Source organism: Microcaecilia unicolor, chromosome 5 (genome assembly GCF_901765095.1).
Source record: "Microcaecilia unicolor chromosome 5, aMicUni1.1, whole genome shotgun sequence".
NCBI lineage: Eukaryota > Metazoa > Chordata > Amphibia > Gymnophiona > Siphonopidae > Microcaecilia > Microcaecilia unicolor.
The window spans coordinates 136026446-136045569 of NC_044035.1; the positions used below are offsets into that span (position 1 = coordinate 136026446).

General features: G+C 41.7%; 1 protein-coding gene across 2 annotated transcripts; it reads right to left on the minus strand.

Moving 5' to 3' along the window:
• Positions 1-2445: 2445 nt before the first annotated feature.
• On the minus strand, positions 2446-11605 carry LOC115470304 (sperm-specific protein Don juan-like). Of its 2 annotated transcripts, XM_030203346.1 has the most exons (4): positions 11449-11605; positions 11314-11415; positions 6193-6240; positions 2446-2809 (listed from the first exon to the last, which is right to left on the minus strand). In XM_030203346.1, exons 1-4 carry the CDS (start codon positions 11534-11536, stop codon positions 2742-2744), a joined length of 306 nt encoding a protein of 101 aa, XP_030059206.1. In that variant the 5' UTR covers positions 11537-11605; the 3' UTR covers positions 2446-2741. The 2 variants fall into 2 exon arrangements, with proteins under 2 accessions (XP_030059206.1, XP_030059205.1); XM_030203345.1 differs by having other exon boundaries at positions 11314-11605.
• Between the last annotated feature and the right edge of the window lie 7519 nt (positions 11606-19124).

Consider the following 19124-nt stretch of genomic DNA (forward strand, 5'->3'; position numbering starts at 1 on the left):
TCCACCGCACTGACCTCTAGGGTGCCCACTTGGTGTCCTGGCATGTCAGGGGGGCCAGTGTACTACAAATCCTGGCCTCTTCCATGACCAAATGGCTCGGATTAGGACGTTTTTGAGTTGGGTGTTTTTAGTTTTCATAATCGCTAAAAAAAAACCAAATGCCCAGCTGAAAACGTCTGTCCCACCTCTTCACGTACCCGTTTTCGGACATAGACGCCCATGGAAATAGGCGTTCGCGTTTGATTATGCCCCTCCATGTCTTCTGTTTCTGTTAGTCTAGACTCTGGTTGCCTACTGTGCCTTGTCCTATGCCTTGCCTGGGTGATTTGTTTGCCATCATTTGAGTCCCAGTTCACCGGATAGAGCCAACTTGGCTGCAGCCCAAGAGATCTATCTTTCCTGAACTGTGACTGGATAATTGAGATTGTACTGTACTTTATAAAACAAGCATAGAGGGGCATAATCGAAAGTGGCGCCCAAGTTTTCCTGATCATGTCCTCGCAGGACGTCCCGGCGAAGGGGCGGAGAAACCCGTATTATTGAAACAAGATGGGCGTCCATCTTTCATTTCAATAATATGGTCGAGGACACCCAAATCGCGAAATTTAGATTGACAACTGTACACCACTACCATAGTCCTAAGAGGTGAAGGGGGGCACCTACATGTGGGTACAGTGGGTTTGTGGTGGGTTTTGAAGGGGTCACATTTACCACCACAAGTGTAACAGGTAGGGGGGGGATGGACATGGGTCCGCCTGCCTTAAGTGCACTGCACCCACTAAAACTGCTCCAGGGACCTGCATACTGCTGTCATGAACCTGAGTATGAGATCTGAGGTTGGCATACAGGCTGACAAAAAATATTTTGAAAGATGATTTTTGAGGGTGGGAGGTGGTTAGTGACCACAGGGGGAGTAAGGGGAGGTCATCCCTGATTCTCTCCGATGGTCATCTGGTCCTTTCGGGCACCTTTTGTGGCTTCTTCGAAAGAAAAAAAAGACCAGGTAAAGTTGTCCAAGTGTTCGTCAGGGATGCCCTTCTTTTTTCTATTATTGGTCGAGGACGCCCATGTGTTAGGCACGAACCAGTCCCTCCTTCGCTATGCCTCCGACATGCCCCCTTGAACTTTGATTTTTCCCTGCAATAGAAAGCAGTTGAGGATGCCCAAAATTGGCTCTCAATTATGCCAATTTGGGCGACCCTGTGAGAAGGACGCCCATCTTGCGATTTGTGTCGAAAGATGGGCATTCTTCTCTTTCAAAAATAAGCCTGATAATCATACATATTGTGCATGCGTTCATTTGCACCTGCTCTTGAGCTGGTATAATGTGCACACATTTGTTTTAGCAGCAATTTCTACAGGACTTCTGCTTGTATTTTAGAGACACTTAGGTGCCTCCCTGTCTTGCAAATAGGCACCTTTTTGCCCTTCACACATAGGTGACTTTTCAGTGGCTATATATTGACCATAAACTGAATGGGAAGGATTCAGTAAATGGCACCTGGATGATGCGCATTAAGCATAAATGCTATAAGGGCATTTCCATATAGAACTGAATTTATAGCATACTAGCATAAGTCATTTTTCACATATAACTTTAGGTGCAAGAATTTACACCTGCCAAAAGCTGGTATAAATACTCGTGTCTAACTAGTGTGAGTTAGGTGCGGAAATGGAAGTATTCTGTCATAATTTCATGCCTAAATCCTGAGAATGTCCATGCCCCGCCCATGCCCCTCCCTTGACCATGCCTACTTTGGCATTGCATGAGAGAGAGAAGTAAGTTCTTAGTTTACAGAATAGGGGAATAAGTCAGTTACGGTCACTAGTGCTTAGTCCCATTTAGTGCTTGCTAATGCAATTATTGGTACTTATATCCAATTAAGAGCCAGTTTTAGCAAATTGTGATACTAAGTATGCATTTGTGCACCTAATTTTAAGCCCATGTATATAATTTGGAGGAATATGTTTTTGGCCCTCTCTTCATTCTCTCCAGTACAAATTCTACAGATAATATCTGAGGAAGTAATATTCAACCAATGGCGGTGAGAATCTTGCAAACCATGGACTGATCTTACCATGGATATTCAATGCCAGGCATGAACAGCTCCCGGCATTGAGTATCCAGATATGTCTGCTGACCTGGAAGATCACTGGGTACTGGCTAATATTCAGACCAGTGTTCAGTTAACTCAGCAAATAAAGTTAGGACTATTTTAATATGTTCTAAAAAAGTGATGGCAGGAGGGGGGATGCGTTGGGTCTTTAAAAATTAGTGAGTATATTTCAAAGACTGTACCATGAGCATGGTGAATATAAGAGGAACTCCATACCATTCTACCTTGAGGTTTGAATTGTTCAATAAAGAGAATAATAATTTTTTTAAAATCCTTAAAATAAGAGAATCTGTAGAATGATTTTAAGGATAGACCAGAAGACAGCAGGTATATTGATGAACAATTTAATGTATTAATTTAGCAAATCAGTTTTGAACAGTTGGCAAACATAGATCACATAGCTGATAGGAAAAAAGGCTAATTATGATTTTTTTTAATGATTAAGTAAAAGCATGTTTATGTTTTATGTTGGTATTTGATCCTTTCATGTAGAGCACATCAGAGCGTTTTACAATCGTAAAAGGTACATAATTCATTAGATCAAAATCCATGCCATTTTGATTTATCTTCCAAAGGAGGTATTAATATGAATTAGCTTTATGAAGGGAACTCTGCAGCGCTGATTCAGTACTTCTTATATCCTTTCTCTTGCTGGCACGGGGCCGGGATTGGGTCACATGGGTCACATGGATCTATGGAAACAGAAGCATTGGCAAAATTAATCATGTTCTTTTGGGGTTTTGTTGTTGTTGTTAGTTGTTGTTTTTTTTTTGTTTGTTTGTTTTTTCTTGTCTGGAAGATTATTCATGCTGCTTTGTTTTCCAGCAAGAATTTACTGAAGTACACCACATTTAGCTGTGACTTGCAACTCTTCATGAGTTTTCCAATTTTATAAACCCCTCCCCCCCCCCAAGCTCAGCATTTGTAATAATAGTCCCTTTTCATAGCCTACAGATCATAGTCATTCCAGAGCCTGCTACAAGTACACCCTGAATCTTGTTGGTAGGTGGACTGTTATGCAATGAGTAAGACTCTTTTCTGCAAGCCTCCCAGCTCCAAATGGCCCAAGGAAACGGAATCCAGGTATAGGAGAAAAAGGAAGAAAAAATGTGCCAAGGGGGAAGGTATGTGTGAGTGGGAGCCAGGAGGAATGGAGAAGGGAGAGTGTGTGCTAGGAGGAAGGAGGGAAAGAGAAAAACTGCAGGGAGAGGGACGAGAGGGAAAGCTGACAGATGGGATAAATGAGAGGGATAAAAAGAAAAGGTTTGATCTCTTGTTGAGATGAGAGGAAAAAAAGAGGGATGAGAAATGGGAATTGCATGACAAGGCAATGGTGAGAAAGGTGGAAAGGAGAGGAAGAGAGCAGAGAGAAGGGTGAGGAGGAAAGATGAGTGAGAAGGGGAAAGAGTAGAGAGAAAGAAGGAGGGAGAGGGTGGTATGAAGAGAAAAATGCAAGGAGGGAGGGTTGGAGGAGGAGATGCAAGAATGAGGTGAAAATGAAGGAATTAGTTAGGAGGGGTGAGTGAGTGGGGAGGCACGGAGCAATGAGTGTGTGTTAGCGACTAGGCTGAGAGGGAAAAGAGAATGGAAAAGTAGAATTTAAAAAAAAACAGAAAACAAATGAATTGTAGACTATGATATAAGCAAAACCAAGATGACTACGAGTTGGAAAAATTTGGGGGAAATACTGAGAGAATAAAATGAATATCAAAAGATAAAACTTAAAAATCAAAGAGGAGAGAAAATGTGGCAAAAAATGAATTAATAAGGGGTAGAGAAATGAAGATAAATCTAAATATAATTAAAAAGAAGATAAAAGAAGATGATAAGAATACATTAAAAATTAAAAGTCTGACAATTGTTGCATCTACGACTGAACAGGTGGGAAGGTTGATGCAGGTGACAGCTGTTCTTGGAGCACTGGCATAGCTAGGACTAAATGACCCACTTATAATATCATTGCTCCCAAGGTAGTGGGGACCAGAGAAGGGGGAGGATGCACATTTCCCAAAGCTGACATATTATAATTAATAAATTCAGAAAAAATTGCTTTTCTTCTACCTTTGATATCTGAGCTTTGTATTGGTCCTAGTGTCTCTCTTCTGCTTTTCTTCAAGATCTCCTGTTCTTTTACCATTTCTTCTATCTATGTTCAGCATTTATCTTTTCTAGTGTTCCTATGCATGCTATCCAGCATCTTCCCTCTGCGTCCCTGTCCCTATCCTCCCCCCCCCCCATGTTCAGTATCTCTTCTTTGTCGCCCTATCCCTCTCCATGTGTTCATTATTGTCCCTCTGTGTCCCTGTCCCCGGGTTCTTCTAGGGTCAGCACTTCTTCTGTGTCCCTGTCCCTCTCCAACCCTCCAAAGTCTGACATTTCTCTTCTCCTCCCTATTTTAATTCAGCATCTGTCTCCTTCTCTCCCCTGGTCCAGTCAGTCTTCTCTCTCTCTTCCCTCCACCCCTCATTGCAGTCCAGCATCATCCCCCCTCCCTTCCCCTGTCCCTATGTTCCCTCTAGGGCTAGCACCTCTTATGTGTCGCTATCTCTCCCCATGTTCAGATTCCCTTCATCCTGCACCCCCCAACCCTTCATGGTCTGATGTATCTCCCTTAGTTGGTCCAGCAAATGTCCCTCTCTCTCTCTCTCTCTCTCTCTCTCTCTCTCTCCTGGTCCAATCTCTCTCTCTGCACCCACCCCCACCACCCACTGCCCACTGCAGTGCAGCATATTCTCCCTCTCTTCCCCTTCCCCTTTGCTCCAGTTCTCTCTCTCTCTCTCTCTCTCTCTGCCCCACCCCCACCAGTCAGTTTGAGATCTCTCCATCCCCATGCTCCATCCCCCTTGCCTGGATCCGGTATATTTCCCTTCCAATCCCCCTCTCTGCCTTCCCTTCCGTGGGTCCTGCATCACTCCACTCTCCCCACCACCGGTCCTCCATATATGACAGATAGAGCACTACCACCGGTACTCCACAAGTGGCAGAGAGCACTGAAACCTTGTCTCTGACCATCAGGGCCTTTTCTGTGCACATCCTGCCCACAGGAAGTTGCATCAGAGAGGCAGGACATGCAGAGAAAAGGCTCACCAGCTAGGGAGGTAAGTTTTAGTGCTATTTATGCTGCCTGTGGAAGACTGGCAGCAGGAGGGAGCTGGAGCAATGCTGACCCCCAGGAGGGGGGAGAACTAGTGCAAAGTTGGACCTGGGGGGAAAGGAAGAGGAACAACCTCAGGTGGCCTCTACCATTGGGTGGCCTTGGACATTTTGCCAGGTTCACTCGGTTGCAGCTACGCCCCTGCCTGAGAGAAGGATTGGGATATAAGTTACATAATATGCATGAACGAGAGGGGGAGTGCTGGGGGGAGAGGAGATAAAGCAAATAGTTGCCAATCTGAGGAGAGGATGGAAAGGGGAAATTGGGAAATTCCCCACCACTAATCTGAGTTCCCTAATCTTTTTCCCCTCCCCCTTGCCCCGAGCAAAGCAAGTAAATTACACCTATGTATGTTGACGTCAAACTTGTTCAGGCTTGTGAACTCTCTTTCCAAACAATAAACTTTGTAAAAACGTAAGAATTGCCAAAGGTCCATCATTCAAAGATGTCAAGTTACCCAGTTCCAGGCTGGAGATTTGGGGACATTTCTGGATTTCTGACCACCCTATCCTCAGGCATTATGGGACTTGAATCATTAATTTCAATGGGCAGGATCAGGCACTACAACTCCCAGTTCAAGGTCATATAGATTCCATTCTGCATGTCTCAAGGGAGAAGCAGTGTATTCCCTCAAGCCTATCTTAATAGCTGCTTATTGACTTTTCTTCTAGGAAAGTGTCAACCCTTCTTTAAACCCAACTATGCTAACTGCTTTTACACTTTCTCTGGCAACAAATTCCAGAGTTTAATAAGGCATTGAGTGAAAACAACATTTTCTGCAAATTCTTTTAAATGCACTACTTAATAACTACATTATTAAATTTAAAAAAGAAGAAAAGAAAAATATTATCTTATACTGCTGGTTAAAATATATAATCGTATTCCAGTTATATATGGTGCTGTAAATACAATTTCTCTTACTTTGGCACTTAGATATCTGGTCCTGGCACTGTGGCACATCCTTGCATGCTGAAATTAAGAGAAGGAATAATTTAAATAATATATGTATATGTAATGGTATAGCTAAGACATGGTATTAATCTGGCATGTATATAAAGTATGGGACCCTTCTCTTAAAGGGTGTAAAGCACTTAACACAAGGTTAAAATGTGGAAACTGGTTATCTCATGACTGAATTAAAGGGTTTTGTGGTAGATTACCTGTTTCCACTCGTTATACTGCACGTTACTAAATTTTTCTGTCTGATAGTGTGGCATAGGGAGGGCATAGAAACTTTAGCCAGCTAATGCATTATTCTTACTGTGAGGTAACTGGCTAATGTAAAGTTGATGCACCTAAATAGGAGGAACTAAGTCCTTTTGCCTTAAACAGGAGCAGGTAGCACACATTAATCTGAATGTTAGCATATGACCTGCCATAAAAACTAGTGGGAATGCCCCTTTTGGATGCAGCATTAGGTTGGGGCTTTTCATGGGTTAAAATTATGCATTACTAGTGGAACCCAGCCCATTTCCTGAACAATGAAACGGGCCCTAGAAAGGCTCTCTTGTAAGTGATTTTTTGTCTCTCCCCTGCCCTCCTCTTCATGTCCAGCGATTCTCCTCTTCCCTGCCCTCCCATCCGTGTCCCGCGATTCTCTCCTCTACTGTCCTCCAATCCCATCCATGTCTATCAATTCTCCCTTCCCCTTCCCTCCTGACGTCAGCTCGCCTCCAGCGTTCCCTTCCCTCTTACTGTTCTGCCCTCTGACGTCATTACGTTTTGATGCGAGGGCGGGGCAGTGAGGGGGAATGGAACGCTGGAGGCTGGCTAACGTCATCAGATGTTACGAACCCAGGCAGCCAGACAGCGATGGAACGTTGGAGGTGCAAATTATTATATAGGATAGTGTGTTAAGCCCAAACCTTAATGCATAATGAATTCAGAAAGCTAAGTATATACTCTAGACATATTGCTATGCACAGCTGGACTAGGATTGAGTATTATAGGCAGACTAGAATTGTTAAAAATAAATAAATAGCCTGGAGAAAATGAAATTAACATTAAAGGTTAATACTATTCCTATAGTAATTTACAAAGAAAAGAAATAGGTAGCATAGTAGAAATACAAGATCCTGACTTTGGCCCATTGAACCATTGTTTCTTTTCTGTTCTTATTTTTTATTTTCCTGCCCACTGTCTTAGATCTTCTCAAAAAAAAAACATATTTTTCTGTCCTCAGTTTAGATGCTTCTCGGACAGCACCCTTTAGGTGTTTGGACCGAATTGTGAATATGCTTTTTGTGAATATTTGAGGAGGAGTGAAGTAGAAGAGTAGCCTAATGGTTTGTGCAGTGGGCTAAAAATGTATGGAACGGAATTGGATTCCCATTGTGATTTCTTGTGATCCTGGGCAAGTCACTTAGGGTCCCTTTTTCTAAGCCGCATAGGCGCCTATGCACACCCAATGCATGCCAATTCGGACCTACTGCATGGCCTGAGCAGAAATTTCATTTTTTACTCACGTCCAGTAAAGTCTCAGGCCCAAAATGGACGCGTGCCAATTTTCATTTTACTGCATGTCTATTTTCAGCCCCAAAAAAGGCCTATTTTGCAGGTGCGCTGAAAAATGGACCTGCGTGCGTGCGTGCGTGCATCCAATACACGCATCTACACCAGCGCAGGCCACTTTTCAGTGCACCTAAGTAAAAAGACCCTTCAACTCTCCATTGCCCCAGGTACAATAAACTTAGATTGTGAGCCCACTAGGGACAGAGAAAGTACCTGTATGTAAAATATAAACTGCTTTGATTGTACTACAGAAAGGTGGAATATCAAAACGCTAATAAATTCGATGTGTATGGAAGATTCTTTAGGAAATTCAAAGTAGGAGTCAAGACATGGCTTTTTAATCAGGCTCTCAATGTTCATAAATTTCATAAAACTAGGGATTAGCAAATATACCAAGAGGGGCATTTTCGAAAGAAACGTCTATGTTTGGATTTGGACGTCTTTATAAAACGTTCAAATCTGGGGCAGGGAAAACCATATTTTTGAAAAAGGATGGACGTCCATCTTTCGTTTCAAAAATGAGCCTGCAAATCTTTTTTTCCCCTTTGTATCTCAGCTGAAAAGATTTGTTGGAATTGTTTAATAATTGTATTTTCTCCCTTTTGAGGTTTCCTCATATAACTGTTGGTTTTTAGTGTGTGTGTGTGTGTGGGGGGGGGGGGGTGTTCTGTGTTCTGAATATAATTTCTGGCTGGTAAACTGATTTGATGCTATTGTAAAAGCAGTGTAGCAAATTTTGGCAAAATTCATAAAATAAATAATAAATCAATGTGCTCCATAGCAGACAACTCATGGTAAGATGAGAAGCAAGAGCAATCCCTTCAACAGCTGGAATAAGTAAAACATGGAGTTTTAAAAAAAAACATAGAGGGCCACAATCGAACGGGGCCGGTCAACTATAAGGGCGGCCATCTATAACGCCAGCCCTGTCAAGTGGTGTACCTGACTGCATTATCGAAACAAGATGGCCGGCCATCTTTCATTTCAATAATAGGTTCGGGGCCAGCTGTTAGAGATCGCCGGCGTTAGAGATGGCCGCCATTGGTTTTCGCCGATAATGGAAACTAATGGCGGCCATCTCAAACCCGGCCAAATCCAAGGCATTTGGTCGTGGGAGGAGCCAGAATTTGTAGTGTACTGGTCCCCCTCACATGCCAGGACACCGACCGGGCACCCTAGGGGGCACTGCAGTGGACTTCACAAAATGATCCCAGGTACATAGCTCCCTTACCTTGTGTGCTGAGCCCCCCAAATACCCCCAAAACCCACTACCCACAACTGTACACCACTACCATAGCCCTTAGGGATGAAGGGGGGCACCTACATGTGGGTACAGTGGGTTTTGGGGGGGTTGGAGGGCTCCCATTTACCACCACAACTGTAACAGGTAGGGGGGATGGGCCTGGGTCCGCCTACCTGATATGCACTGCACCCACTAAAACTGCTCCACGGACTTGCATACTGCTATCATGGAACTGGGTATGATATTTGAGGCTGGCATAGAGGCTGGCAAAAAAATTATTTTTTTTTTTTGGGTGGGAGGGGGTTGGTGACCACTGGGGGAGTAAGGGGAGGTGATCCCCTATTCCCTTGGGTGGTCATCTGGTCAGTTGGGGCACCTTTTTAAGGTTTGGTTGTGAACAAAAAGGGACCAAGTAAAGTCGGCCAAATGCTCGTCAGGGCTGGCTTTCTTTTTTCCATTATCGGCTGAAGCCGGCCATCTCTTAACCACGCCCCTCTTCCCGCCTTCGGTACCCTTACGACACGCCCCCTTGAACTTTGGCCGGCCCTGCGACGGAAAGCAGTTGAAGCCGGCCAAAATCAGCTTTCAACTATACTGATTTGGCCGACTTTAGGAGAAGGCCGGCCATCTCCCGATTTCTGTCGGAAGATGGCCGGCCTTCTCATTCGAAAATAAGCAGGATGGTTACACAAATAGTAGTTCAACTGAAATCCTCACTGAAATCTGGAACTTGGAGGCTAAGGGGGAGGGTCATTATTATGGTGCTTTATGGCCTTAATGCATATCATTTGCCATTTAATGCATGGCATAGTAATATACAAAATGAGTTATTGCTCTTTAATGCACATTAATATTCCATAACATAGACTACATAGTAATGAGATGCAAAGAATGCAAAAAAGCTTCCTAACTTTATCCGGATAGCTATCCATTTAGGAGACTGAATATCACTACTAACTGGATACCACTTTTGGGTTGGTGCTGAAACCAGATAGCCAGTGCCGGCTGATTTTCAGGAACCATCACTGAATATCCAGTTTCATTTTAATTACAGCTGCTGGAATTTGACTTCAACACTGACTGTGGCAGTTAAATATCAACCCCAGAGTTTTTGGATCCCATTTTAAACTGTGCAGCCTTACAGAGTTTATTTCTTAGATGTTAATTGCTAATGTCCAGTTTATAGGCCACGTTTTTCCTAAGGATAGGTAGCCTTTCTTTAACGATGTGTGCTGATAAGTGCTGTCATTTTATTGACACAGGCCAATGATATCCCTTGTTGACGTAGCTGGTCTTCCTTCAGAAAACAGACATGACACATGTCTACTATACTGCCTGACCCAGTTGGTTAACACTGGTTTTGATGTTTCACACATCCTCATTTAATGTAGGAACTAATCAGATTTAGGGGGGGCGGGGGTTCTATATATTTTCCCACTTTAACTTCACCAGATAACACTTTATAACCACCAATTGCTATTTACATATGCTAATGCATATGCAAATAATGCACTTAGAACATGACTGTTAGAAAGAGCAGACAGTAGTACCAACACTTGTTAGTATATATGCGCCTCTTCCATTATACTGTTCAAAACAACAGACCTTATTCTTTTAGAATTAATGGAGTCCTAGTCAAATATATCAAATAAAATTTGTTATCCTGCTTTTTTGTGGCCAATATCTTGGTTAATCAGTGCATTATCAGAGTGGTTAAATTTGACCAGAACATTTGCCAATGATACATGAACCAGATGCGTTGCTATGTATTGTATGCTGCAAAGGGTTAATACCACCATTTATAAATTAACCTTGTAAGTGAAAGCATTCAGGTTTACACAGTTCCTAGAAAAAACATGATGGATCTAAATATGTTCATTGTAAAATTTAGGGATATTCAGCACTGGTATTAATTTACTAATAGCTTTTTGTTTTTTTCACTATTAACTAATCCAGTTCACTGGATCATGAAGTAAGATCTGATAAAGCAGTCAAACAGCTGTTAATCCACCAGACAAATCACATTTATTTACTACATACATATTTTCTTTACTACTCTGTTGACTAACTTTTAAATTGATATATTATTTTCTGTTGTTGAATAACACATTTATTCCACCTTTGGTTCTAGGCAGTTTCAAAATATATATGAAACATTAACATCAAAACATCACAAATTACAAACAGAAACAATACACGAATATAATTGCTCAAAAATATGATATTAGTCTAACAGGTATGATTAACAATATTCATCAGGAATGAATCCTAAAATTTATGTTACTTACAATCTTTGCATGGGTCAGCTATCTTCTGGCATGGATCATTGCATAGATCCACTATCTTCTGGCATGGATCTTTGCATGGATCCGCTATCTTCTGGCATGGATCTTTGCATGGATCCGCTATTTTCTGGCATGGATCTTGGCATGGATCCTTGCATGGATCTGCTGTCTTCTGGCATGGATCTTGGCAACGTTGCTTTTGATAGCCACCACCCTTTGCAGACATGATTGTCTTTGTCACCTCACAGTAAGGAAGATGGTTGAGAAGAAGAAGAAGAAGGATTCTCTGAGTGGTGTATGGTCTGTGAATGTGTGACTTTTTATACCCTAGCAGAGTTCAATACCAGGGGATACTGGCTAATTTTCCATAGGTGGAGACCATGAATAGTCATAATATAATGAGGTTCCTGGTGTTAAGATATTTGTAAACTTGTAAACCTATGATTAATTCTGTATTATTTCCCCAAAGACAGGGTGTAGCTTATCTAATACGATATTCCATGGCCGAAGCCTTTGTTTATTTTGTTTCTACTATATTTTTATTTTCATTCCTTTTGATGTAATTCATTATTACAAATTAGTTGAATAATCATAATATGGTAACAAGCTAAGATTTGGAACAGGTGAACATATATTTACATAAGTAAAAATGTGTGTTTTCTTTCCCTCCCCCACTGTGGCAGATAAACCAAGGTTCATCCATCCCAAAGACTGAGATATTCTAGCCCAGTGAGGAAAATGGATGGCCAAAGAGTGACATATTTTAGATGGTGGATATATGCTACAAATATGGAAAGATCTGAATGCATATCATTTTGTAAATGAAAAAGGCCAAAAAAAAGTTTTTAATGCATTCAGTGACTGACTTTCCACTCACATATGCTAGGATGCTGAATATCCTTATCTTACTCAACTTTATACATAACGTCTTCAGTTAGTCACCCATCTATTCCAATTGACTTTGTACTACCTATCTTGCCCTATCTATATATCTCAACTGCATTTGACCTCTATATAATAATAATAATATGAACCAGCAAGGCCACATCATGTCGTATCTATATTATTTGAATTTTATGGCATCATTTGTATTGTACTGGTATCTGTCATATTTCTGTTATATGATTATTCTACAGTGCTGTTAAATGTATCATATTAATTCTATTACTAGATTTCTATTTGCCGTTTTCACATTTACGACATTGATTATATTTATGCTTATATTTGTTCATTTTACTATGCTATGCTATGCTATGTTGTTCACAAAATTGTCTGGCCTATATTCAAAAAATGTAACCAGCTGGAAATGGCCGTTGACTAGTTAAATACTACTACTACTACTACTATTTAACATTTCTAAAGCGCTACTAGGGTTACGCAGCGCTGTACAATTTAACATAAAAGGACAGGCCTTGCTCAAAGAGCTTACAATCTAAAGGACAAGTGAGTAGTCAATTCGATAGGGGCAGTCAAATTGGGGCAGTCTGGATATCCTAAAGGTAAGAGTTAGGTGCCGAAGGCAGCATTGAAGAGGTGGGCTTTAAGCAGAGACTTGAAGATGGGCAGGGAGGGGGCTTGACGTAAGGACTCAGGAAGGTTGTTCCAGGCATAGGGTGAGGCGAGGCAGAATGGGCGGAGCCTGGAGTTGGCAGTGGTGGAGAAGGGTACTGAGAGGAGGGATTTGTCCTGTGAACGGAGGTTTCGGGTGGGAACATAAGGGGAGATGAGGGTAGAGAGGTAGTGAGGGGCAGCAGAGTACATTTGTAGGTAAGAAGGAGAAGCTTGAACTGAATGCGGTATCGGATTGGAAGCCAGTGAAGTGACCTGAGAAGAGGGGTGATATGAGTATATCGGTTCTGGCGGAATATAAGACGTGCAGCAGAGTTCTGAACAGATTGAAGGGGGGATAGATGGCTAAGTGGGAGTCTGGTGAGGAGTAAGTTGCAGTAGTCAAGGCGAGAGGTAATGAGAGCGTGGATGAGAGTTCGGGTGGTGTGTTCAGAGAGGAAAGGGCGAATTTTGCTGATGTTGAAGAGAAAGAAGCGACAGGTCTTGGCTATCTGCTGGATGTGTGCCGAGAAGGAGAAGGAGGAGTCAAAGATGACTCCGAGGTTGCGGGCAGATGAGACGGGAAGGATGAGGGTGTTATCAACTGAGATAGAAAGTGGAGGAAGAGGAGAAGTGGGTTTTGGTGGAAAGACGATGAGCTCAGTCTTGGACATGTTCAGTTTCAGGTGGCGGTTGGACATCCATGTAGCAATGTCGGTTAAGCAGGCCGATAAATCACTTGTTTGCAGCTATCTGGTCGTTTTCAGTGGTATTTAACTGGTTATCTCCGCTGAAAATGACCGGTTAGCACAAAATTCAAAAGCGGCTAGCTCATGGGCATTCCAGGGGCAGAGTCAGTTTAAGTGCTGATATTCAGCCCCTCATTGCAAACGTTAACTGCTTAAATCGTGCTGCATAAATAGCAGTCCTATCTTTAAGAGGTTTGGCTTATGTAGTGAAAGGCTGAATATTGACTTAATCGGCTATGTTTTAGCCAACTATATCAAATGCCAAATCCCAGACAGTGCTCAGCATTGAATATCCAGGAATAATGCCAGTGGCAGACAGCAAATCACTCACCGCTGCCGGCTGAATATCAGGGGCATACGTTTTTTTTGTACATCGCCTTGGGTGAATCTCTTCTTAAAGGTGGTTAATAAATCCCAATAAATAAATAAAATATTATTTAGCACTCAGTTTTTATTTCAGTTACAGTCATGGGGTGTAAATTCCTTCTAAGTTCCTCCACCATAAGTATTGCCATACTGGGACAGACCGAAGGTCTATCAAGCCCAGCATCCTGTTTCCAACAGTGGCCAATCCAGATCACAAATACCTGGCAAGATCCCAAAAAAGCTCATTACATTTTATGCTGCTTATCCCATAAATAAGCAGTGGATTTTCCCCAAGTCATTTTAATAATATTCTATGGACTTTTCCTTTAGGAAGCCGTCCAAACCTTTTTAAAACTCTGCTAAGCTAACCGCTTTTACCACATTCTCTGGCAACGAATTCCAGAGTTTAATTACACATTGAGTGAAGAAACATTTTCTCAGATTCATTTTAAATTTACTACATTGTAGCTTCATTGCATGCCCCTTGGTCCTAGTATTTTTGGAAAGCGTAAACAGACACTTCACATCTACCCATTCAACTCCACTCATTATTTTATACACCTCTATCATATCTCCCCTCGGCCGCCTTTTCTCCAAGCTGAAGAGCCCTAGCCACTTTAGGCTTTCCTCATTGGGAAGTCGCCCCATCCCCTTTATCATTTTCGTCGCCCTTCTCTGCACTGTTTCTAATTCCATTATATCTTTTTTGAGATGCGGCGACCAGAATTCAACACAATATTTGAGGTGCCGTCACACCATGGAGCAATACAAAGACATTATAACGTCCTCATTTTTGTTTTCCATTCCTTTCCTAATAATGCCTAACATTCTATTTGCTTAGCCGCAGCAGCACACTGAGCAGAAGGTTTCAAAGTATCATCAATGACAACACCTAGATCCCTTTCTTGGTCTGTGACTCCTAAAGTGGAACCTTGCATGACGTAGCTATAATGCGGGTTCCTCCTTCCCACATGCATCACTTTGCACTTGCTCACATTAAATGTCATCTGCCATTTAGATGCCCAGTCTCCCAGTCTCGTAAGGTCCTCTTGTAATTTTTCACAATCCTCCCGCGATTTAACGACTTTGAATAACTTTGTGTCATCAGCAACCATACTGGTTGAAGGTAGAGGAAGAAATCAGGGAGCCACTTGCAGCTGCTCTGGAGGACCTTTCTGAAACTACTATTTGGGGGGGGGGGGTGGGGGGTTCTTAATTTAAATTTAATTCCCTACAAATAAATATTGGAAAGAATATTCCATAAACCACAGACCATACACCATGGACCACTCTTTTCTAAAGGTATTTTTATGGTGTGTATGGATTTATGCCCCTTGTGGACTCAGCCTCCTCCCCTGCTATCACATTCCTCCTTTGGCCTCATTCTGTCCCCCAAACTAGGAAGTTCTCCCATTATGCCTCATTTTCACACAAACACACAAAAATCCTCCACCCCAAATCACTCTTGAATTACCCTCAGCCTCTGTGCTCCCCTCATTTTCCCTACCATGCTTTTGGTTTTACGGATGTTGATAGATACTAACCAAGCAGAGGGCGTGATCTATTATTCATTTATTATTTGTTTGGTTACAAAGAGTTCACATTTCAATGAAATCACTCCTGAGGTGAGCTGTAATTAAAAATTGACTAATTAAAATAAATACACAAATATAATAAGTAGGCATTGGCTTTTCTAGTGACTCCTATATGCCTGTATCCCATAATGTATATGCCCATTTTGTTTCAATTTATATGCATAGGGAGCAACTCTATATAATGCATCGCAAATTAGAAGCTGAAATGTTGGGTGCTAAGTGAATTCTAAAACATCTGGGCACCCAGATTCTATTATTGAATACTAGTGTAAGTCAGCCTGTATGCATGAACATTAGGCAGGGCCGGTTTTAGGGGGTGCCAAACACCCCATGGCACAGGGGCCCTCAAGCCTGCCATAAACTGAAGGCAGCATGGCCTGCAGGTAAGTTTGAGGCCCCCTTCCCATTTTCTTCCCTGAGCACCTGCATGTCCAACTCTAGCCCTGCTTTTAGGAGCATCTATTTACACTATATCAATGGTTGGCCTAAATGCAGTACTTTAGCGCATAAATGACACCACATTACGTTAATTCTGGTTATTACTGTGCTGTGACTGCAAAACCTTACCATGCTTTAGTAAACAGAGGCCTTGTGTTTCTTGTGGGGCCTTTACAGTTCTCTTCTTTTTCAAATATTTGTTGTAGACCTTCTTTAAACCAAACCTGTTTGCTATTCTTAGGACTGGAGTTGAGACATTTCTGAAGATATAATTGTTTTGTTTTTCCCCTGAGATTTAGGGGGTGGACCTTTACTAATCTATAATTTTATATCGTATGACAAAACAGCTTCTGTATGTCCTGTGTCCAATATATTTATTGTAATAGTTCTTGTGAGACACATCCTTAAATAATTGATTCCATATGTTTTTTTAACCTTTATTAAGATGTTTGTTAGGCAATTTAAAGATGATTAGAAACTGAGGCATTGCTGTTCCTCTTTCAATCTTGGCCATCCATGAAATTATGCATTTTCTTATTTACCTTTGATTAGACATGAAGGAACCGATATTCAGCCAGTGATGGGCAGCGTTTTTGCTATCCGCCACTGGCGTTAAACCCAGATATTTAATGCCAGGCCATTTCCAGTGACCGGCATTGAATATCCAGGGTTTTTTAAACGGCTAAAATGTTAACCGGTTATGATGATATTCGGAACTATGAAAATCCAAAAAAGGAAAATTTTGTTCTGAACGTTGAAGGAAAAGACTGTTGTCTGTGTACCAGATTTAAACAAATGAAACCTCAGTTGACATAGAAGGTCTACATAAATGACCATTCACAATGGCTCTAATCACTGGTTTCCAATTAAAGCACCAAAAGGCTGATTATTTGTGTGTTATTCCTCCTGAAGAAGAAAATAAAATAAAAAGGACCCTTATCGAGGATTATAGACCCTATGTTTGGGTATTGAACAAAATGGGACCAATTGAGTCGCATTTCTGGGATGTTTATGCGAAGTACTTCACTCTAGCGAAGTGATTTGGTTTTTTTGCTATGCACAGTGGGGTTCTATATATTTATATTTTTCAGCTATAAATGAACAATGATAGTGACATGACTGCAATATTTTGAGAGTTTAACAGCATCTTTTTTTTTTTTTTTGCAACAGTGTTTTTTTTCTCTGGGTGGGGAATTGTTTTCACTGATATTGCTGAATATCAGAGGGTAAATGTCCTAGATATGTAGTTAATCATATACACATCAAGTGCATAAAGATATTGTTTTAATGATTACTTCATTATGAGAATAGTTTCAATAAGAGTTGTGTTTAAAAGCATGTTTGCTTTCAGCTGTGATAATACAGAGACAGTGGCTTCTGCATGGTCAATTCTTCCTCTTTGTATGAAATTCATTATTTGTAACACAGTATAATTACTTCTAAATACTTCTGTTTTAAAACATTATCTTACATGAACCTTTGTTCCTTTAACATGTTTTTCATTGCATCTTTTATTTATTTATTTTCAGCACTTGATATACCGCACATGATCCCTGAGGTGACTCACACGGTTTACAATTTCTATTACAGGTACTTTGAACTGTTCCTAATGGGCTCACAATCTAAGTTATATATTGTACCTGGGGCAGTGAAGTGTTAAGTGACTTGCCCAGGGTCACACAGAGTTGCAGAGGAAATTGAAGCTGGTTTTCCAGGATCTCAACCCACTGCCGGCCGTCAAGCAGCAGCAGGAATCGAACCTAGTTCCCTACAACCCCATACACTAACCATTAGGCCACTCCTCCACTCCACGCTCTAACAAGGTTAGCAGGTAAATTTAATAGGAATATGTTGAAGTCCAATACAAAAGTAAAGCATAAATAAAAGCTTCTGAATTTTCTCCATTTGTGTCAGGTTTCCACCTTGATTTACAAAGGAAATCACCAACCTCTAATATTGCAGTACTACAATGTCCTGACTCCTGTGGTATAGGCATGGCACTGATTGTGGCCAAGCTCACATACAGCATTATGCTGTGGTCCTAGGTGCTTCGGGCTACATCTTAAAAGATCAGCCAGATCATTCCTGAAGTAACCCCAGTCTTTCCTAAACAAAACCCCCTCCTAAGGTCCCTTAATAGGGTGTCCCTTTTATAAACTCCCCCACCATGAACCCCACATTCTGAATTTCCCCCAAGTCAACTGTCCCTTCAGAAGTCCCCCCCCCCCCCCCAGCTAAGCCCCTACTCTACCATAACAAATCCCTGGTATGTAGTGCAGTCTGGGCAGGATTCATCCCCAGTTGCTTCTGGGATTTGTAAAAATAGGCCCAGGGGAACCTTTGAGAGGTTGGAGACTTTGAGAGAGAGGGAGGCCCTTCCACGGGATATATCATACGGAGGCTTTGTAGGTATGTATCTTCTGGAGGTCTATTGGGTGGGGGCTATGTGCCTGATGGGGACATTGGGGGCAGGGTAGGATGTGATTAGATTGCAGGAATGTGAACTCCTAGGTATTTAATACAATCATCCACCCATACCAGTGGAAAAGCTCCATCCCAGTGCAATCACACTCCATATGGTAATGGCATTTCCTCAGATTTGGTTTTATTCATTTTTAAGCAAGAGACTATACCATAGATGATAAAAGCCTGTAAAACACAGCTAAGAGATGTAGGTGGGTTAGTCATCAGCATACACAGGCCTTTATTTCCAAATCTCCAATACACACCCCTGGAGTCATTCTCACCAGTTTCAAAAAGGGTTCTAAAGTAAGAGTAAACAATTGGGATGATAGAAAGCAGCCCTGTCACATTCCTCAGTGCAAGGTGAATGTACTAGTTTGTATGTTGTTGACAAACACAGCAGCGTGTGGATGGTTGTATTAAATACCTAGGAGTTCACATTCCTGCTGATCTAACCTTATTATTCAAGTTAATATTGATCCGCTCAATCCTACAGGTTACAGTGGAGTACTTGAACACTTGACGGAACTATCCATTGTCTCTTATTGGACAGATTTTCTTGTATAATATGATCTCGGAGTGGAGGAGTGGCCTAGTGGTTAGGGTGTTGGACTTCGGTCTTGAGGAACTGAGTTCAAGTCCCACTTCAGGTACA

Excerpts from the sequence above, each read along its gene's own strand:
- LOC115470304 (XM_030203345.1), bottom strand. The coding sequence starts at position 11,536 with ATGTCTGCAAAGGGTGGTGGCTATCAAAAGCAACGTTGCCAAGATCCA. Across the intron at positions 6,241-11,313 it reads AGCTGACCCATGCAAAGATT|CATGCAAGGATGTGCCACAG; the intron begins GTAAGTAACATA and ends TCTTAATTTCAG. Across the intron at positions 2,810-6,192 it reads CCAGATATCTAAGTGCCAAA|ATCCATGTGACCCATGTGAC; the intron begins GTAAGAGAAATT and ends CTGTTTCCATAG.